This window comes from Epinephelus fuscoguttatus, linkage group LG19 (assembly GCF_011397635.1).
Source record: "Epinephelus fuscoguttatus linkage group LG19, E.fuscoguttatus.final_Chr_v1".
Taxonomy (NCBI): domain Eukaryota; kingdom Metazoa; phylum Chordata; class Actinopteri; order Perciformes; family Serranidae; genus Epinephelus; species Epinephelus fuscoguttatus.
Genome location: NC_064770.1, coordinates 15,083,202 through 15,105,470, shown reverse-complemented (window position 1 = coordinate 15,105,470; position 22,269 = coordinate 15,083,202). Strand labels below are relative to the sequence as shown.

The following is a 22,269-nucleotide window of genomic DNA, read 5'->3' as shown; positions in this document are numbered from 1 at the left end:
AAACTAATGTAATTAAAGTTATTCAGTCATAAATGCCCATTATGACACACACACACACACACACACACACACACACACACACACACACACACAGAGTTGATGGAGGTCATCAGTACATTATCATGAATGACTGTTCACTGCCCTCCAGTGGTCACAGTGTGTAACTACAACAGCTGGAGGCTATGCTACCGTGATGTCCTTTCTCCCCTTTCTGACATGCTGGTAGCTGGATGGTTGTGTCTGTAATAATGAGGAGTTTCTTTCAGAATATTATATCTTCTCAACGCCTGAGGGTTGGTGCTTTACCCTCTGGTGTCTGTGTGCTGTTTAAATCTCAGCCAAGGGTTAATGTCTAATAAGTGCCCTTTGTTATATGCCCACACACCAATAGGCAAAATTTGTTTCTCCAGTTATTCTGGTAATGACAACAGATCTATAAGAGCCCTGAACCAGTGAGATATGACTACATTCACATATGTCATTCCATATTGGAATCAATTTGTGCATGATATGGTGTGGGAGAAGGCTTACAAACATTACCTACAAAGTAAAGGGATTTTGTAAAAACTCATTGAAAAATTCTATCCAGCTAAAAACTATGCTCAAAAGTATTTAAGAGAGACATTGATGTGAAGTGTAGTTTTTGTTATGGATGTCCAGAGACTGTTGGGTATTTATTTTTGCACTGCCCGAGTGTGCTTTTACTACTGAGAATATTGATGAGAATTTGTTTGAGGAATTTGTTGTTTGGTTTCCTAGTAAATAATACATAGAAGATCACTTGTGAACTCATTATTATAATGGTCAAATTTCATATTCATAAATGTAAATTCTTAGAAAGGAAATCATGCTTTATTGCATTTAGCAATGAGTTAAGATAAGATAAGATAAGATAAGATAAGATAAGATAAACATTATTGAGCCCACACTTGGGAGGAAATTGAAACTGAAACTGAAGGGTGACAGTTTATACTTAGATTTTAAAAAATAGAGATTAAAAAATAGAAAATATACAGCATATATACATATAAATCTATAGTTCAACCAATACTAAAAAAAAATGAAGGAAAAAAAAAAGCAATGAAAATTACACAGTTTAATGAGCAAAGACTTCAGGGGGAAAATTGTTTTCTAAAGAATCTACACTTCCTTAAATATTAGTATAAATTAAGACCTGCAAATATGAATACAAACCATCCCATATTTATTACACAGCATCTCAACAATGTATTCCAGGGCAGATCTGAATTTCAGTTTCAACAGACAAAGAAATTCCTGTCAGTGCATGCATTCTGCACATTTTGTAGTGGACAGCCATGGAGGATTCATTCAGGTGAACTAACTTAAATGTCAGTTATAAATGCCCATTATAAATCTATTATACAGGCCTTCTTCGGTATACATCTGATTGAATTTCATTAAGTAATAATCTTGTTCCCTAAATACATAGACAGAGAGAGGGAGAGAGAGGTTGCGAAAGAGAGGGGCCATTTTTTTTAAGTACATTTATTTTATGACCAACTGGAGTTGATGGATGTCACATTACAAATGAGTCTTCACCTTAAGATACAGCAAGCTGTTGTGTCTACTAGGCCTATTTATTTAATGCCTATCACCAATAGTCAGTGGTTATAAAAAAGTGTCAAGATTCAACAGTTTGTTTTACGTGCAGTGAAATTCAGGGAGTCATACTCTTAATCTTGCGATGAATTTAGAAACAAAACTTTCATAACATACCGAGTTGTAGTTGCGGACCATGACCACTAGAGGGCACTAATGGCACTCACGTCAGATATAACCTTCCACAGTGATTGTGCTTTGAAAAGGTCGATTACGTCTCGAAGTCGTCTGGGGGCGATAGTGAGCGTAACTTTAAACGCTCACCGCTCTCAGAGATCAGTAGAAGGAGAAAGCCGGAAGGAGTATCTCATGCGCATGGCGCTATTTGGGAAATTATTTATCTTCTGAATACATACCCAACTTTTATCTTGTTTCGAAACCAGTTTTTGCTCACCGCAATTTAACGGAACACAGGTAAAGTGGTTTAGCTCCCTCCTTATTGTAGTGAAGTGTTGCAAGCTAACGTTAGCTAACGGTAAATAGCAACGTAACAGAAACGTCGCCGTTAAGTCATTCATTTCTTTACCTGTTAGCCGATTAGCATGCTAGTTTTTGGTTCACTAGTAGTGTTGCAAACACAAGAAGAAGAGAAGTGTGTAGTTATCGACAACTTCTCACTAAATCCAAAATTCAGTTCAATAGTTTTGCTGACGTAAAGCGAGTATAAGTTTGATGAACAGATATCTAAATTGGCGGTGCATGTTATGCTACGTGCAAAGTTAGCATTGGTTGTGGTGCCTAATGGTAAGCTATTGGTAGTTATCAGTGGCTTTTGAAACACAAGCAAAGCTAATTCACATTGCAGGACATACTACCATCACTACGGAGACGTGAACATGACTAAATTATTGATATACATTGCCTCACACAGCTACACTTAATGTTTAGTTAACGTCATGTCAGTGAAAACTTGATGTAAGCGTATTTAATTTGATACATGTCTAGTTGTATCCTGTTGCATCCTCTCTGCACAGAGAAAGCTAGTATTACTACTTAACGTTAATCTTCATTTATGTCGCAGCATGTTGTGTTGCTATTGGATCTCACTCACATAGCGGCTTTGCAAAAAAACAAACTCTCTAACATTTATTTAAACATGACCCTCTCTTTCAGTTCTCTACAAGATGGAGGCTGATCTGTATGACGAGTTTGGAAACTATATTGGTCCAGAGCTGGACTCTGACGATGATGAAGATGATCTGGATGCAGAGGACAGGGATGTCGACGAGGTACGCTTCAAAATCAGTGTAAACAGTTATGCAGTACTTTAGTTTGTTTATGCAGTATGTGGAAATTTAACTCTATTCTCTTGCAGGGTGATGAAGATGATGATGATGAGCCTGCTGATGCCGATGAGGATGTCCCCGGTATGGAGGTGGTCCTGCATGAGGACAAGAAGTACTATCCTACAGCAGAGGAGGTTTATGGGCCTGAAGTGGAAACTATTGTCCAAGAGGAAGACACACAGCCTCTCACAGGTTAGATACAAAGAACAGTGTACGTTTAAGAATGTCGAGGATGCACATCAAGGCTACCTGCACCTAACGTTTTTCTTTTTTTTTATTATTATTGAATTATTTGTCCATTATTTTCTCAATGAATCATTCTGTCAATAAAATGTCACAACATTATGTAAAACACACGGCGTAATTTCCCAGAGCCCAAAGTGACGTCTTGAAATGGTTTGTTTTATCAGACCAACAGTCCAAAAATCCAAGCTATCTGGTTTATAATCGTACGTGACAAGGAAAAGAACGAACTTCTCATATCTTAGAAGGATGAAGAGGTACCATCAAAACTTTGGCTGGTTTGCTAAAAAAGAAAAACTGTAACGATTATTCAGTTATCAGAATAGTTGCCAGCTAATTGTCTGTTGATTGGCTAATCGAGTAATCAACTAATTGTTGCAGCTCTAATGCGCATAGTATTTGGTTACTTAATCCATATGCTGTTACATATTTATATCAGGCGTGATAGATGCTAATAACTCATATGCTGTTCAGGTAAACATGCAAATAATAACAATGTTTTTCTCTTCTATCTAGAGCCCATCATCAAGCCTGTGAAGAACAAGCAGTTCACCCTGATGGAGCAGGAGTTGCCTGCCACTGTTTACGATATGGAGTAAGTCATCTTCACCAGGGCTGAGCAATATATCAATATATTTTCAAGCAAGATATAGATTTCCACTTTTCCAAACAGCAATGTCAGTATGCATCTCTCCTCTGTCACACTCTCCACACAGCTCTGTCCCACTTAGTCACGCACAAGTTCTCCAGCAACACTAAGAGAGACACATTGCTGTTACTCTGTTTAATTCGTCTGATGATTCGTCTAGAGTGCGACATCTGTCTATATGTTGCACTTGCTACGCTAAGTCAGTCTGTGAGATGAATAAAATTACCGCAGCAGCACATGTATAATATAGTGCTGGCTGCATGTGTGTGAGGTTCTTGTGACGTTGAGACAGCGCCTGGGTGCAGGAGACAGATGTGTTTCAATAAATGCAGTGACAACACAGACATTTAATATACAAGACGTATATAATGCAGACAAAGTTAACGTCCTTACAGCCTCTCTGCTGCTTATTTAATTTAAATTTTCATTTACATGTTTAAGTCATATTTTCCAGCGCTAGAACATTTGAGGTCTCTTGGCTTCAACTTGCAGCTGAACGTGTGGCCCATTTTGCAGTAAATACCAAGATATATATGGTGTATCACCATTTAGCCTGAAAATACTGAGATAAGAATTTTTGTCCATATCCCCAAGCCCTTAATCTAAAAAAAATATGACCACGATGTCCTTTTGTTTTGTCCAGACAACAGCGTGCTTCTCTTCTGATCTTGTGTATTTCTCAGCACATATATTCTATTTACACGTGTTTGCTGTGTGTCTTTCAAGCTGTGATATCTCTCCTCTCTCTTGTCAGATTCCTTGCAGATCTGATGGACGGTCCTGAGCTAATCCGTAACGTCACACTGTGTGGTCACCTTCACCATGGCAAGGTTAGAGTCTGCCTTACAGCAGCCTCAGGCTCGGTTTATCTTTTAGCTGTGTTTTTCTGCTCAGGGCTCTTGGGTGGCATTTTGCCAAACAGCACATGTGCTCCTAAGATGAAAATTTCAGAAGGACAGGAATGTTGTGGAGCATATGCTAATAACATGGCTGCACTTTATACTCAGCAATGACTCGCGGGGATCTAATGAATTTCTTTTTTTCCCCGTTCAGACCTGTTTCGTGGACTGCCTGATTGAACAGACGCACCCAGAAATCAGGAAGAGAGATGATGTGGACGTGAGTGTCGACTGTTATAATAAACACATTTTTGCTGTTTGTTACACTGAGCTTATGTATATGACTGGAGAAACTAACATTGAATTATGACTTTTTCAGCTCCGATACACAGACATCCTCTTTACAGAACAGGAGGTGAGTGTTTGGTTGAACTGTAGCGTAATACTAACACTTTTTTGTATCCTAAAATACATTCGGTTACCACATATAAAATTGGCAAGGGATTGAAAACATGTAAATATGATCCACAAAAAATATAGTTTGGCTGGACAGCTTGACTTAGTTTTTAAAAGAGGTGAGATTTCAGAACCTTGTAGCCAGAAAAAATAATTGAAAGAAAATAGACTTGCCGCAAGAGTGATTTTTGTCTTGTGCTTTGTCCAAAGAGAGGAGTTGGTATCAAGAGCACCCCTGTCACAATGGTCCTGCCAGACTCCAGAGGCAAATCTTACCTTTTCAACATCATGGATACACCAGGTATTGTGTGAGCGACTGGATACTTTGTTTTCTGAATGTGCGCTTCGGGTTTTGCTGCATTATAGCAGAAGTGATATAAAACATTGTGTCTCCCTCAAAGGCCATGTGAACTTCTCTGATGAGGTCACGTCGAGCATCCGGATCTCAGACGGTGTTGTCCTTTTCATAGACGCAGCAGAAGGAGTGAGTCTTTTTGGTTTTCTCCAAATCCTCCCCTTTTTCTGCACATATATCGACGGTCTTCAACCTTCCATATTTCTTAAACGTTTGTGTTTCTCTGCCCAGGTGATGCTGAACACAGAGCGTCTGATCAAACATGCGGTTCAAGAGCGAATGGCCATCACCATCTGCATCAACAAGGTGGACCGACTCATCGTGGAGCTCAAATTGCCTCCCACAGATGCTTATTATAAACTTCGCCACATTGTGGATGAGGTCAACGGTTTGCTCAGGTAATACTTGAAACCCATGACACCACACTGTCTGCACAGCAGGAATGGCTTCATGTGACGAAGAGCTTCATATTGGTGGGGGAAAATAAGATATTTTGTGGTTACTGCGATGTTAACATAGAGAGCTTTAAATGTTTTCTGACATTGTTAATCCTTAAAATACTCACAGGAATAATAAATATCTTTAAAATGGGAGGAACTTTTGTCTTTAGTGACAAAATCCGACACCTCATGATGGTCATTTCCCTTCCTTCTCAGCACATACTCCACAGACGAGAACCTAGTGGTGTCTCCTCTCCTTGGAAATGTCTGCTTCGCCAGCTCTCAGTACAGCATCTGTTTCACCCTGGGGTCCTTTGCAAAGATCTACTCAGACACCTACGGTAACATTACTCAGCACACGCTCTCATAAACAGTGAACAGACACATCCTTTTCTCACCTCATGCCCAGTGCAGTCAGTAAGGTATGAACTAACTCCTCCTTGTGTTTTCAGGTGACATCAATTATAATGAGTTTGCCAAGAGGCTTTGGGGAGACATTTATTTTAACCCCAAAACGTGAGTAACTCATTTGTATTTTAACAGAATGCTAATGTTTAATGCCATCTTCCTCTTTAAACACATTCTTATGGTATTTAAGGAGTGAGTATTTAATTTTTGTGTCTTCTCCTCCTGTTCCATGCTTTAGAAAGAAATTCAGAAAATGCAAAAATGTTGTACAGGTTTTCAATTAAAGCTCCAACCTCATCTCTCTGCCTGTATCTGTCATTTTGTTTTTCTCCTCCTCAGTCGCAAGTTTACAAAGAAAGCTCCCAGCAGTAACTCTCAGCGCAGCTTTGTGGAATTTGTCCTGGAGCCTCTCTACAAGATCCTCTCACAGGTTGGACAACATACATTGTGTGCAATAAGGCATCACAGCTAGCTCAACACTTTCAGGCCCTATCACACGCTGTCTGAGTGTGTAATCTTCACCCAAATCCTCTTTGTGTGCAGGTGGTTGGGGATGTGGACACATCTCTCCCCCGAGTTCTGGATGAGCTGGGGATCCACCTGACTAAAGAGGAGCTGAAGCTGAACATCAGACCCCTGCTGAGGCTCGTCTGTAACCGCTTCTTTGGAGAGTTCACTGGTATGGCCTTATTTCTTTTATCTGTCTTTTTGGTTTTGTTTGTGTTACTGTTTCAGCATTTTTGATGTTTTTCAGCATTGGTAGATGCTACATTTTACTAATGTTTATAAACACTTCATATGAAAGCTACTGGTAACTATAGATGGTTGTTATGTCCAGTGACTCTGCAATTCAGCCTGTAACAACAATGTTTCATAGGCCTACTGTTTCAAAATCAAAGAAAACATTTATTATTGAGAGCCCTTCCTTGAGAACGTAGCACTGGTAGAGCGCTAAATATTTTTGACTTTATGAACACACAGACGTTTACATGAGGCATTTTTAGTAGGTTGGGCTATATTCTGATTATTAGTGAAATATAAGAGCCCATGTAAAGTCAAGCTTGAATCTTTTCCCTACAGGCTTTGTGGACATGTGTGTACAGCACATCCCCTCGCCACAGGAGGGTGCTAGGAACAAGATAGAGCACACATACACGGGAGGACTGGACTCAGACCTGGGGGAGAACATGGCAGAGTGCGACCCTGATGTGAGTATAATGGAAGCAGAGCAGGAGTCTCCTATTTATTGGCTGGTTAGAAGCACATAGTGCAAATAGCTGCAATCTGTTTCTAGTCTAGTCGATAGTGTCTTCCTGGCTGCTCTTACAGATTAAGCCAACAGGCTGTTTTAATTGTCTTGAGATAAACAAGCTGTTAATTAAGCCAATTTAAGACAAAGCCAGACATTAATCACAGTTTTCCAAGTTCCCTTTTAAAGTCTTACTGCCTTTTGCTGGAGAAAGTTACATTCCAGTGGTAAGACTTTCCTGCCCTATTTTCTGTCTCTCTCTTATCCCTCCTTCCTGCTCACCTCGTGTCTCCTGCCTTCAGGGTCCTTTGATGTGCCACACCACTAAGATGTACAGCACAGAGGACGGGGTTCAGTTCCATGCGTTTGGCAGGGTGCTGAGCGGGACCATTCAGGCAGGCCAGCCTGTCAAGGTCTTAGGAGAGAACTACACCCTTGAAGATGAGGAGGACTCTCAGGTCTGCACTGTGGGCCGTCTCTGGATCTCAGTTGCCAGGTACGCTGAGCAGGTTTCCTAAGTTTGTGAAGTCAAAAAAATCAATAATTATATGAAATAAATATCACTAGTCTTTAGGTTTGCTGCAGCAGTTGGTGTTATCGGCGTTACCCGGTGTTTGGGCACACACCAGTGTGCGAGAGGGTAGTTATACGCACATCGAAAAAGGTGCAAGGCCGGCACAAAACATGAATGAAAAAGAGGTAGAGCCTGCACACTTACTCCATGCCACAAACTTTAATGAACAACGTTTCGATCCTAGAGGGATCTTCGTCAGGTCTGAATGTTGGAAAATGAAAACCACACCTCTATTGATAACGTTGTGTGCAACAGGTGTGATTAATCATCCCAATTTCATCTGGGGTTATTTTTTAAAAAACATCGACCAGAAAAAGTAATCATGAAATTCAATCCAGGGTAACAATTCAGTACAAATACATCAAAAACACTCTAAGAATATATATATATTATAAAATTCCATCAGAAAAAAGGAGGGGGACCTACAATTTACAAAAACATCGAATCATGAGCAGCAATCATATTAAGTGGATTATATTCAATTAATCAGCGTGGGCTAATTAGTCTCTTCAACAGAATAACATTAAAGTTAGCAAATCGTCACAGTTAAACTAATCATCCTAAATACATCTTAGCAGCAAAACCTCATCTCATGTATTTAAATAGACCTCATCAATGGGAAAAAAAATCAAATGATTAAGCTCACAGATCCTGAACACCAAAAATAGTGTTCACAATCATGGGACATGTAAACCGACGAAACCATATAGAACAATATAGGAATATATAAAAAATAAGAAATAAGAAGAATATGTTAATTCAACACTCAAGTAGGCCTAATGGATTTAAAGAAAGTGTTTGATCTCATATTCTTGATTCAAACCACTAGGGGAAAGAGTCTGGAGGGTGAAGATATAAAAACTCTCTCTTTTCAATAGGAGGGTGTTCAGATCACCTCCTCTTCTTGGGGGTTTTACGTGCTCAATGGTGTTCAGGATCTGTGAGCTTAATCATTAGATTTTTAGATCACTAGATTACTTTTTCTGGTCGATGTTTTTTAAAAAATAACCCCAGATGATATTGGGATGATTAATCACATCTGTTGCACACAACGTTATAAATAGAGGTGTGGTTTTCATTTTCCAACATTCAGACCTGACGAAGATCCTTCTAGGATCGAAACGTTGTTCATTAAAGTTTGTGGCATGGAGTATCTGTGGGCACACACCAGTTACATTACTTGCCCAGTGTCCCCACCATTGTCTCACTTTTTAGTTCGGACAGATGCAGCGATAATAAGCTTCCCGTGTCGGCTTCTTACATCAGCAGCAGCAGCAGCAGAGTCGCAGCACAGAGTACCTGGAGACAGAAATTACTTCTCACGTGACAAGAGTCAGAGTTGACGGACAAGATGATGGCACAGGATGTCAAAAATGTCCATTGTCTTGTTTTGTAGATGCATTTTCACCTGTTAAATGCTTTTAAATTGAAGCTGCAGCAGTAGGAAATGTTTAATTTACATTAACAGTTACTTAATACAACGCTTTACAGATATAAGCCATCATCACCAAATATCTTAATGCCCGGAGTAAACGGTAACACCATTGTTGTCATGAGTTTTTTAACTGGAGGAAAAATTTCGTCACTGTGGCATTCCTACTTTTTCATACACATTTTCAGATACCAAATTGAAGTGAACCGAGTGCCTGCTGGCAACTGGGTTCTCATCGAAGGTTGTGACCAGCCGATCGTCAAGACCGCTACGATCACAGAGCCCAGAGGGAATGAAGAAGTGAGACATCAGACAGAAATACCATCGAAATCTTTAAATACTGTATGAGAAACAGCATAGTTGACATTTTTTACTCTCTCTGACAGGCTCAGATTTTTAGGCCTCTTAAGTTCAACACAGCGTCAGTTATAAAGATTGCAGTGGAGCCCGTCAACCCCTCAGAGCTACCAAAGATGTTGGACGGGCTGAGGAAGGTCAACAAGAGCTATCCGTCTCTCACCACAAAGGTAAATCAACATACAAGTACAGTAGTGGGTCCAGTAGTACCTTGTAGCAAGATTAGAAAAGGCTGTTAGGCTTGCACTATTTGGGAATTTCACTCCCTGCGACACAAGCTGAATAAACTACTAAATAACCTGTTAATAAAAGAGATAAGACTTTACACACTTTAAGTTGCACAACTGACCAGCTTTATAGCCTCCTGAAATTGTTTTCAATCTGAAAATAAAACTGGGGACCATAAAGTAAGGGCTAATATGAAAACTACAAACTGATCTCAACAATAGTTATGTAGTTTATAAATTGTTCAAATTATAATTGTGTGTGTGTCTTTGTTTTTCAGGTGGAGGAGTCTGGAGAGCATGTTATCTTAGGGACAGGAGAGCTCTACCTCGACTGTGTCATGCACGACCTGCGCAAGATGTACTCTGAGATCGACATCAAAGTAATTGTTCTCACTGCTTTCAAGAAAACAGCCAGAACTTGAAGGTACCACACAGGAGTGGAGCCTTTGTTTTCTTTGTGTAATTCTGCTCGTGTTTGTCCACAGGTTGCTGATCCTGTTGTGACCTTCTGTGAAACAGTGGTGGAGACATCATCACTGAAGTGCTTTGCTGAAACGCCGAACAAAAAGTGCGTATCAAACATATTGTCTTTGGGTCTTATTCTCACATACAGTGACATGAGTGGGACTCGTATAGTTTATTAAATTACATAGCCTTTTAGCTTTGGTTGGACAGATTTCAGGGACATGAAGCATTTGAAGATACTCCAAGAAATGACATCACAATAAGCAAAAATACCAACGTAGAAACTGGCAGACTTTCAATTGCAGAGTTCAAAGAGTTCATAATATTCTCTTAATGTTTCTAAAACTCCTACATGAATTGATATCAAGACTGTTGGATGATGCATTTCTTTTTGGGGAGTTCGGTTTGTGCGCTGTTGGAGTCATTGTCAGAGTTAGTCCTTCCCTTTGGCAGAGTGTCTCCCTAACCCAGAGTGAGTGATTGACAGCTGTGTGATGTGATTGACAGGAATAAGATCACCATGATTGCTGAGCCCTTGGAGAAGGGGCTGGCTGAGGACATCGAGAACGAAGTGGTGCAGATCACATGGAACAGGTATGATGAAGAAGATATCACCATCTCCTAATTAACTGAAATGATTTAATGTGCCCTTCATGTTAGACATATCTGTAGATGTTCCCCATTTCAGTCTGATATGGTAGTAGCCTTATTAATTTCTCCATATGACGGAGCCATACTGACCAATCATTCATTCTGATTATTCTCTCGGTTAGTGGGGATAAATGAGCCGACACGTACCAATGATGATTGCTTCTTTAATTAAACGCTGTCATTGAAGAAGGTAGAGAGATATAGAAATGCCCAGGGCTGAAATTGTCATTTAAAAAGTGCAGTTATTGGATTTGTGCCTCATATTCCTCCAGAATATATATAAATATATAGGTGTGTTACCCAGTTTTCTACAAGCCATCATGCATGGGAGGTGAGAGGTGTGCACTGTCTGGTGTTCATACCATCAATTTTCATTTTTAAATTGGAAGTGACAGCCATGTGTTGCTATTTGATAACTGCTTTAAATCAGTCCGGTGTGTTGTTTTATTTCATTTAGATCCCATTTTATTTCAGAGTTTTGAAAACTTTCAGAACTGCAGTACAATGTGACAACAATAGAGTACATGTGCTTCACCATGTCAGTTTGAAAGTGGCACTAGAAACTAATGCTTAATATAAAAGCAACGTTCATTCCTGATATATGTAACATTGATCATCTCATTGAAATGCAATGTGTGTCTTTGAAACTTTGAGTTGTGGCATTTATGAGGATGCCACTTGACCACTTGACACACACCACCTGCCTGCCCAAATATTGTTGCAGACTGAGTACGCCCTCTTATGGCAACAGCAGTCCCTGATGGCAGTGCCCCCCCTCAGCAGGACAGTTTACCATGCCACATTGTAGAAAACCTCTCAGGAATGGCCCCAGGAATGTGTCAAAGAGCTGAAGGCATCCACCCGGCCTCTAAATTCTAAAGTTCCCAATCTGATCAAGTATCCGTGGGGTATGCCAGTATCCCAGAGCCAAGTCTGATCCACAGTGGGGCCTCCTTGGATCAGACTTGGAACGGACCTGTCAAGGCATGAACGCAGGACCTCAGGAGGTGTCCTGTTATGTCTGGCACTAGGGTGTTGGCAGCGGATCCTTTGAGTCATGTGGGTTTCAAAGTGGGGTACTAGCATGTTCCAATGGGTGGGATTTGGGGAGTTTGGAGGCCAGGTCGACGCCTTGAGCTCTCTGTCCCATTCCTTGTGCAATTTTGGAGCAGTTTTTGTGGTGTAGCATCGTGCATTGTCCTCCTGGAGGGCACTGCTATCAGGGAGTGCTGTACTTGGTCTGCAGTGGTATTTAGTTGGGTGCTAAGTGTTCAGTGGCATCCATATGAATGCCAGGACCCAAGGTTTCCCAGGCAAACATTGCATTGTATCAAGATGATGAATGTTGTTCACTTCATCTCTCAGTGATTTTAATGTTTTGGCTGATTGGTGTATATCTTTGTTTAAAAATTGTTTAAAATTGTTTAAAATATATACAGTAGGACATTTCTGTGTTATGTATTTAAGTAAAGGACAGCCTTCTGTACTTTGTGACAAGTGTATGTGCGTTAAAAATCCTCCTCCGTATATTGATCAGTTCACTCACAGTAATTGAATCATGCACTAAAAGCATACATGAATTTCCCCGTCTCTGTGACATGATGGGCATGCGTGAGTGTGTGTGTGTGTTCTGTTCGAGAGTGACTTCCTGTTAGTCCTCGGCTCATCTGTTAGGCCATCTGGACCCAGCGGTGCCAGCATGGAGTAGCAATGCCAAAGAAGTGACATACTTCACACACCATTAAACTAAACCTTCGCTCTACTCCTCCTCTTCCATTAACCCCTCTGCCCCCGATCAACCAATCTTCTTAATGTCCCCACTGACACAACGTGCAGAGCTGATTTCAACCAGTGGCTGTTCTGTTTCCTCACGGCAGGAAGAAGCTGGGAGAGTTTTTCCAGACGAAGTACGATTGGGATCTGCTGGCCGCCAGGTCCATCTGGGCCTTTGGACCAGACACCACGGGGCCAAACATCCTTGTAGATGACACACTGCCCTCTGAGGTGAGTCTTATATGAGCCAGGCAGGTGAATTACAGCTAAGTAGGTTTAGAAAATACACATTAATTGCTGCATAGTGCTTACTCCAAATGTTTAGAGCCATATATAGCTGTGACTAAAAATAATTTTGATTTTAGTTTGTGTTTTAAAATATAATATCCCAGAGTCTAAAGTCATACACTCAAATTTTATCAGATCAACAATTCAAACCCCCAAAATATTAAATTTACAAACAGAAGAAACAGCAAATCCTCAACCACGAGAAGCTGGATCCAGTAAATATTTGTCAGCTTTGCTTGTTAAAGTAATCATAGTCATAGAGTTGTAGACATAAAACTTTGACTAGTTGGTTATCATTTCTAATCTAAAGCTATGCATTTCTTTGAATCTATAACCCAGATGACCGTTACTAAATTACTGCTATTTTATATAGCATTAACACCAACCAGGACATTATTACCAGTCAAACATCAATCATGAAACATTTGACTTTGAGATGCCAAAAAAAAGCAAAAATCCCTAAATGACGAGAAAGTAAGAATCAGTACTTTTCAAATTTGTTCATTCACACTTTAATATTTACACAATACATTTATTTACATCTGTAAATCAGGATAATAATTACACAAAGCTGCTGAAGTCTATAAGGTTTTGCTTGATAACACATCCCATCAGAGAACAAATGTAACTCTTGTTTGTCGTCTTTTTCTCTTCAGGTGGACAAGGCACTGCTCGGCTCAGTCAAAGACAGCATCGTTCAGGGCTTCCAGTGGGGCACCAGAGAGGGACCTCTGTGTGACGAGCGTAAGTTCTCTCCTCTTTCTTTTTCACCCCTGAAACATGCTGGTTTTAGGAATAAACCTTTGTTTTCTGTGGAATTTCCTCTTCTAGCGTTGGGACTAGGAATTAATTCAGTGAAACAGGACTTCTGGGAATACACATCCAAATTGTTTCCCTTTATGTGAAAAATAACAGGATAATGGGAAGGACTAGTTACGTTCTAGGTGTAAACCAATTAGGCTTATGTGTACAACGTATACAAATCGGCCCTATATAATGATATGTTCTCTTCTGTGGATGCGGTTCTGGGGATTCAGCAGGAACTCAGCAGCACAACGGGACCTTCCATTTGGCCAAACAGAGACATCTGTTATAGGCTCTTTTATCTTAATTATGCCAATACAACACAATGTATGCACCAGCTTTGCGTGAAAATGCTCCAAAGGATTGAATAATGAAGAGCACAATACAGAATCTATCTCATTTTAATTGGAAGACTTTTTAAATGCCAAATTATCCGCTTTAAAGAATTTGTTTGTACAATGAAAACTATTATTATAATATACAAATATTACTTCCATGAGGCTGTTTTCAGCAGACAGATTACAGGCAATGAACTTGGCATTTCATATTTCTCACAGATATAGAGAAGTTCAAGCTGCATGTGAAATCTGTGTAATGTCAATTCTAATGTTGATTAACATAAATTGTTTTCTTTTGCCTAAATAATTGTTAATACCATTAAATAATAGACAGAAGCGGACAGATAGGGAGCTCACAGGTTTATGCATATTTCTCTTTGTTGCATTTAGTGTTGCTTGTTATATGTGAAGGTACCTTAAAAATAAATCCATTTCCTGGGATTTCAGGGACGGTGTGCTCCTGCTCCCGGGACAGGGAAAAATATTAATCCCTGGTTGGGAACATTATGCAGTGTGCATAAGGAAATATTTTTTCCTCATCAGTGTTCTGTTACCATAACTCAGTCTCTCTGCTGCCCTCAGCCATCAGGAATGTCAAGTTTAAGATCCTTGACGCAGTGATTGCTCAGGAGCCTCTCCACAGAGGAGGAGGCCAGGTCATCCCCACAGCCAGGAGAGTGGTGTACTCTGCTTTCCTTATGGTGAGATCATCCTCCCTAAGCCTATTCTTCTCCTCGTCTGCCATTAACTCCTCCAGACTTCATTTTCATCTTCACTTTCTTTAATGTTCCATTACCGTGATTACGGTTTGGATTCTGCTGACATGCATTCTTTTTAATTGTAGAGCAATACATCGCTCTTTCACAATTTTGGCTTCTTTCCTCATCTCCTTTGGCTCTTTCGCTGCCCTTCATCATAAATCCATAGGTCAGCTATACATGGGCCGGCCATACTGTTCTTTTTTATCCAGGCTTTTGTCCTGCCTCTAATGTATGGTCTCCCTTGTGTCGCAGGCCACTCCAAGGTTGATGGAGCCCTATTACTTCGTTGAGGTCCAGGCTCCAGCTGATTGTGTATCTGCCGTCTACACAGTGCTGGCTCGAAGGAGGTTGGTATACTCTCTTTATCCTTAAAACAAGTGTCAGCCCAAGCAGAAATGTAATGTATTGATAACATTTGCTGATACTGAAATACAGATATTTGAGTTTTTAAAAATGTAATCCTGTGATTGTCATCTAACAGGGGTCACGTCACTCAGGATGCGCCTATTCCAGGGTCTCCTCTGTACACCATTAAAGCTTTCATCCCAGCCATCGACTCCTTCGGCTTTGAGACAGACCTTCGCACACATACACAGGGACAGGCGTTTGCACTATCTGTGTTCCACCACTGGCAGGTAAATAAACAGCTTTTCTTCAAATGAACACAACACAGAAAATAAGCTAAATAAAATGCAGATAAATGCGTGTTTCCATCCACTACTGATGATGAACAGTTGGTTGTAGTAATTCTCCAGCCATTAAGCCATACGTACATTTCAAGAGTTAATGGTCGCTGTAATCATCTGGCTGTGACGAGATCCCTTCCTAATGTGATTTTAGTGGAAGTGATCGAGGACAAAATCCACAGTCCTTGCTCTGTGTATATATACATCTAAATTTTAAGCTAATATGAGCCACATCAGACAAAACAAATGGGTATTTAATTCTCTCTAAATCCCTTTGCTATCATTGAAATGCAGCTCAGCATGGAAACGCTGTCCTGGGAAACAAAATGGGGGAAATTTGCACTAAAAGAACTCACTTTAAAAGAATAATACCCACTTGGTTTGACTAACGGCTGCTGGAGCCTTATATGAGCTTCAAAGTAACTTAACTTTGAAATGCATCGTTGCACAAAAAAAGGAATGTAGATTTTGTCCCCCATCTCTTCCACTAGAGACACTTTAGAAAGGCCAGTTTGAAGAGGAGGATGATCACAGCAACTGATAACTCTTTCAGTTTTGCATATTGTCATGGGAGAAATGTTTTTAGGCAGACTTGAAAACAATGTCGAGAGGGTCTGTCACGTTAACTACTTTTGTTGGACGATGTAGTGTCCCAGAAATACTTGCAATAAATGACATCATTGTCATTTTGAGAACATTTTATGCCACTGATATAATTAAAATAATACAATTGCATAATAATGCAAGTACATCCTTTCACGGAGCAGTTAAAGTTGTTGAGAATATTCAGACACTGAAATATGAAAGAAATATTTTAACTTTTTTTTAAAAGTCATAACACTTGTTTATATACAAGAAAATATATGTTAAATCTATTTGACCCACAATTAAGAGCCCATAATTACTCAGTTTCAGACTGATGGCACTTATGACTAATAGACAAGCTTAGCAAAGCTCCGGGAACACAGCAGTTACCTCCACAATCAGGCTGGTGTGCTCCAGTTGGCTCCCCAGGATGGACGGCCTGGGAGCTGTGAGGTTTGCTGGTGGTTTTAGGGAGCGGAGGAAAGATGTTGTTGGAGGTTAAAACTACAAATGACAGATTTTTTGGCTAGTTGGCAGGCGTTCGCAATCTGACTATGTGCTTCTCAGGCTACTTGTAAGGTACGCTGTGTTGTCTTTAAAGTGTTATTTTATTTTATTTGAGACTCATGCAAGTAGGCGGGGTGGAGAAAAAAAAAATTATGGCAAAAACGTAGTTTCTTCCAACACTAGAATTAAGATAAAAATATTCACAAACGAAAAAATACTAATGGTCGGTGATAAGTAGTGTTTAACTTTTGATTGAACACTAAATTAAAACCCTTGGCGCACACTGCAGCACAATCAAATAGATGCGCAACGACTCAGAGCGGACCGGTGGAACTGGAAAATGCATATTAGGCCTACTAGTTACTACTTACGTTTTTTAAGTGATTTCTCAAATTTGTTGTTGAGTTGTGATATGCCATTTGCTTTTGGCAAATCTGGCACTCTGCTTTCTGGGGGTTGTTGGGGCATATTTTAAAGTGCAACCACACATCTGATGACCTCTTGGACATGTCTGCCAGCTCTGAGTGCGCTCGTTGTCAGTATCAGACTGGTGGGGGTTAGTGTTGCATTTAAGGCCTCCACCAAAAAAAACGAAAAAAAGCGCCAAAGCTTCGATTTTTTTTTTTTTCTTTTTTTTTTTTCCACAATTGAATCCCGTGCCATCGAACGAAGCTTCGAATGAAGCTTCACATTTTTTGGGTCAGCCCTAATAAATAGCACGGTGAACATGGCATATTTGTTTTTAGATTTAAAACAGCTCTGTTCAAATGACAAATCTGATATCTTAATTTGGTGTCCCTCTGTCACCCGTACACATCCTCACATGCACAAACACCATCACACGTTTACTTGCTCACATGCACCGACTCTCAAACACACAAAAACTGAGGCAGCTTGTGCAGCAGAGTGACCAACCTTGTGCACATGTCTGCCACTCTGGCTAAATTCATTGTGATGTGGAGTGTTGAGTCATTAAGTTTAAGTATAATGTAGCTGTCTGTGTCCATGCCTGCTATGTCTGACATGTGTTTGTGTCTGCACTCTGTGGAGCTGTGTCAGTGAAAATTAACTCCACTTAGGGAGGATTAATACTTAACAGCAAAGTCATTCGTCTGGAAGAAAAAAAGGTTTTCCTCAGTACAAATATTTAATGTTTTATCCCCTTGAGGTGAAAATGCAAGTGTTAGACAAGATACTAGACATGAATTATTTATTTACAGGCCTGTCTAAACACTGGAAAAAAGATGTATTATGGAGTGATCCTTTGGGACCATACAGAATACATGAAAACCACTCTTGACATTTGATCAAGCCTCTATTTCCACACCGTTTACAGTAATGGTTTAGGCCAGAATGTATTATTTAATGTCTGTTATTGTAGTTGCGTCAGGGGATTTTCAGAGCGCAAATCATGACACACAACTTGCTTTGTAAACTAAATATGTGGCAGAGCACCAAACAGTTATGAAATCAGATTTCCCCTGGGATTATTCCTGAAATTTCGCTGAAATATACCATTCCACTTACGCGGCCCAGTGTGATGATTTATTACCGCATCCTCTCAGGATGCCCCTTCAGGTTGTCAGTCCTGAACACAAAATGCCCTGTTCCCAGAAGACACCCCTGGGGTCCAATACCAATTACTGCCCCAAATTACCTTTTAAACATCAAATACAGAGTTTGTATCTGACACAATCAACACTCTGAATGTTCTCCTCTGCTCTGGGCCTCAACAGACGTTATTCCTGTTGGCACATATCGATTAAACTGCCCTAGAAAACAGGAATGACAAGGGAGTCCCTGAACTGTGTTGTTTACCCCATTAAACTCAAGAGGCTATGTGTGCCTCCCTCATTAGTTTGATTATGTACTGCCAGTATTGGCATGCAAACAGCACAGTGTTGAGTTACTGTTAGCAGCTCCCATCCATCTGTTGATTGGGCTTCAGCCACTCCATTGATTATTTTTTTCCTTTTCCTCCCGTGTAATCTTTCCCCGAGGCCGGGAACGTCTTTTTTAGTCCACTCTACCCGACCTTTTCCAAATCCAGCCTTCCCTCTCTTCCTTTCCCTCCTCTCTTTGTGTTCAGGAGGGGGTGTATCATGTATCCATGACATTGAAATCATATTGTGAAGGTCTTACTATGAGCTCCATAAGATAATGGATTTAGTGAATCATTTTAAAAGCCTGTGAACACTTGCTTCTTGTTGCTCAACCTGCTAACACTGCACTGGTCACAAACTGAAGGAGTGTGCACATTGCTTTTCCCATCACGTTGATGGACACACTCCTGACTCAGTAACAATGGGACAGATCTGCAACTGAATCAGATATTCAGTGAAAAGTTGGGGCCACCATTAGAAGTGTCCACTCAGTTTGTTAAAGCTCAAAATTTGATGCATGTTGTCAGATTGTTTCTCAGATTAGGCTCGGGTGGATTCCCTCTGTTGACCAGTCAAAGCTGCCATTCGCTCCTTGCACGATATGAGGGAAGTGTGCGATAGCATTGTTGAATTTTGAACATCTCGGTTCCCTTGGACTGTGAAAAAAGAGGAGAAATTGGTGGAGCTGTGGAGTAAACAAGAGTCTGTGTTTAATTCAGCCTGTATCTGATCCACCAACCAGATTATTTTAGTGAGAAATCTTAATTTTAAACGGTTTGCCTCTAATTCCCACAATCTCCTCCCACTAAAATAGCACAACTAACCAGGGGAGGCTGGTGGCAAGTTGAGGGGACGATTTCAAAATGTGAAGTTTGTACTTATCCTGATTATCTTTACAGAGTATGTTGATGCCAAATTGACAAGAATAGTGTCAAGATGACTCCTTTTATCTGGTGTTCTAGAGTTATGTGTTTTTCCAGACATGAAGGAATTGTTAATATGTAATATTTCTTAAATGGACTTAGGAGCATATTGTTTTTCACCTGGAGCAGGATGGCAAAATAATCTCAGGAGAAATGTTGTTGTCTTGCAGTGACCCTGCAAGATCCCCCGTCTCTGCAATGTCTTATAATGACTGACTAAAACCTCAAATCGTCTTAAGATGTTAGAGGCTGTCAAACTTAAGTCTCTTAGAAGTCTCTTCTTAGTCTTCTAGTGTGTGGTAGGCATAACTCAAAAATCCTTGAGTGCAGTATCACAGTCTTTCGCAATGTGTATCTCACAAGTTGACATCGCAAATATGATGAAAAGCTACATATTGTGCAGCTCTACTCTGGATTAACTGGACTTTATATTTCCTTTCAGATCGTCCCAGGTGACCCTCTGGACAAGAGTATTGTCATCAGGCCTCTCGAGCCTCAACCTGCCCCCCACTTGGCCAGAGAGTTCATGATCAAGACCCGAAGGCGCAAGGTCAGACTTTGGTTTACCTGTTTATCCTTTGGTTTTTCACAGTTGGTGGTAAATTTGACTAATCTCCACACGTGTTCTTCTGCAGGGTCTGAGCGAGGATGTGAGTATCAGCAAGTTCTTCGACGATCCTATGTTGTTGGAGCTGGCCAAGCAGGACGTGGTGCTTAACTACCCCATGTGAGACTGCAACACTGACCGCAAACCATAACTGCAACGCCAAAACCTCGACTGGTCACTCATCGGCACATCCTGCTGTTTTATGGATTTTGGGGAAATAATCCGCACATAATTCATAAAAATAGATTTAGGTTACACAGTGGTTATTCTGGATCTCCAAAGACCTTCATTGCCATTTTAGAACGTCATCTCCCATTTCCTACTGGAAATCCCCAAACCAACACTTTTAAAGATCCTTAACAAAGGGAGATCACCTGGATCGACCATTAGAGTCTTGCTGTTGCAAAAGAGTTGTGCTCTTTCCTTTTGGAAAGCAGCTGTCAAAAGATTGCAGACGTTTGTTGTGTCTCATTTTTCTTGTTATATGTTTATTTTTTAATGTACAAATTGTCTTTGTTTTTGTAGAATAAGAACTTGGAAACCTTTTTTTAAAAAAAGAGAAGAAATTGGATGTTATTGATCTGGTGTGTTTAAATAAAAAGTCTTTGTAATAATTCAAAGAAAGATGTCTCATGTATCTGAACCATCTCTGACTATGACATCCTCACAATAACGCAACTGTTGAGGGCTTCTGTAGCTGAGATACTGTGTATGTAATTGTTACTTGGAAAGCTTGAGTGCAGTGGACTCAATTCTCTGTTGTAGGTGCAGACTAGTGCTATGTTGGAGCTGATGTTTGAGTGACTGGTGTCTGTGTGGGACGCTGTGTGGGCGGTGACTGATGGACAGGCTGTGGGATGGTTGGAGGCAGGCAGAGAGGAACCAAAGGTTAGGGTCACATGGCCATATAAGAGGAAAAAGGAATGATGCAGCATGTCAAAGATGACAGTTGTCACCAAAGCAACGTGACTATTGACATCTGGGTTATCTGATGATTAAAAGTTTGCTCGCTTTTGGATCATAAATGGCAGTGAGAGAGAGATGCTTATGTGCTGTATGATTTCTGCAGCTGCTTGCGGTTACATGAACCAGCTTAGCTTAGGTCAGGGATACACAACTTGTTATGCCCGGGGGCAACTGTTGGAAAATGACAAGAGGCCAGGGGCCAGATAGTAAACAAACATTAATAATTCATATATAAATAATTAGCCAAGAGTCCTGTCAGGGAGTCCCAGAGATTCTTCCCTGGCCATGTTTTAAAATAAAAAGGATCTCTGATGATTTTTTTATGCACTCTAGTACCATATTTACATGTTAAGTACAAAAAATAGTCCCAGTGTGAATCAGTTGATTTTCTCTGAATGAGAAAATGCTCAGCATGTCACTTGGCACCCCACCCCACAGGCCAAATTTGGCCTAAGGGCCACAATACAAGTATCACTGTCTTAGACCATATTTGTGTTTAGGAGGGAAATGATCACATTAGTGTGAGGCTCATCTTTACTATATTTATTGTCACAGTAAAAAAACTCCAAATGGAGTCGTGTAATTCAGTTTTATTTTATTGATGAACTCCAAATTACACACAACAAATTACAACTTGCCTCAGAAGCCTTTACAGCATACGACATCCTCCTGTCCCTGGACCCTCACAGCAGATGAGGAAAAACTCCCCCCCAGAAAAACCCTTAACAGGGAAATTAAATTAAAATTAAGGAAAAGGAAATTAAAGGATAAAAAATGATATGGACAATATCAGTTCTTGTAAGGTATCTATGTAATAATGATAAATAACACCCAGTTTGATCTTAACTTAAATGCACACCTACGGAGCTTAATGGATGGTGATGATGGTGGGATACT

The 22,269-nt window shown here is 40.3% G+C and overlaps 1 protein-coding gene across 1 annotated transcript; it reads left to right on the top strand.

The window, feature by feature from the left end:
- The first annotated feature begins 1,894 nt into the window (after positions 1–1,894).
- eftud2 (elongation factor Tu GTP binding domain containing 2) lies at positions 1,895–21,012 on the top strand. The gene is made up of 28 exons (XM_049561928.1): positions 1,895–2,034; positions 2,734–2,849; positions 2,936–3,098; positions 3,666–3,744; positions 4,553–4,628; positions 4,852–4,917; positions 5,017–5,052; positions 5,304–5,394; positions 5,495–5,577; positions 5,680–5,846; positions 6,105–6,229; positions 6,341–6,404; positions 6,636–6,726; positions 6,840–6,975; positions 7,377–7,504; positions 7,848–8,041; positions 9,740–9,851; positions 9,938–10,078; positions 10,414–10,515; positions 10,621–10,703; positions 11,108–11,194; positions 13,129–13,255; positions 13,969–14,056; positions 15,037–15,155; positions 15,468–15,562; positions 15,697–15,850; positions 20,242–20,349; positions 20,435–21,012. The coding sequence occupies exons 2-28, from the start codon at positions 2,745–2,747 to the stop codon at positions 20,528–20,530; spliced, it is 2,916 nt and encodes a 971-aa protein (XP_049417885.1). The 5' UTR covers positions 1,895–2,034; positions 2,734–2,744; the 3' UTR covers positions 20,531–21,012.
- The last annotated feature ends 1,257 nt before the right edge of the window (positions 21,013–22,269 follow it).

What these genes read in the sequence shown, in the direction of transcription:
- eftud2 (XM_049561928.1), top strand. Translation starts at nt 2,745, where the DNA reads ATGGAGGCTGATCTGTATGACGAGTTTGGAAACTATATTGGTCCAGAG. An exon ending in GTCACCTTCACCATGGCAAG is followed by an intron (nt 4,629 to 4,851) that starts GTTAGAGTCTGC and finishes TTCCCCGTTCAG; the next exon opens with ACCTGTTTCGTGGACTGCCT. An exon ending in TCATAGACGCAGCAGAAGGA is followed by an intron (nt 5,578 to 5,679) that starts GTGAGTCTTTTT and finishes TTCTCTGCCCAG; the next exon opens with GTGATGCTGAACACAGAGCG.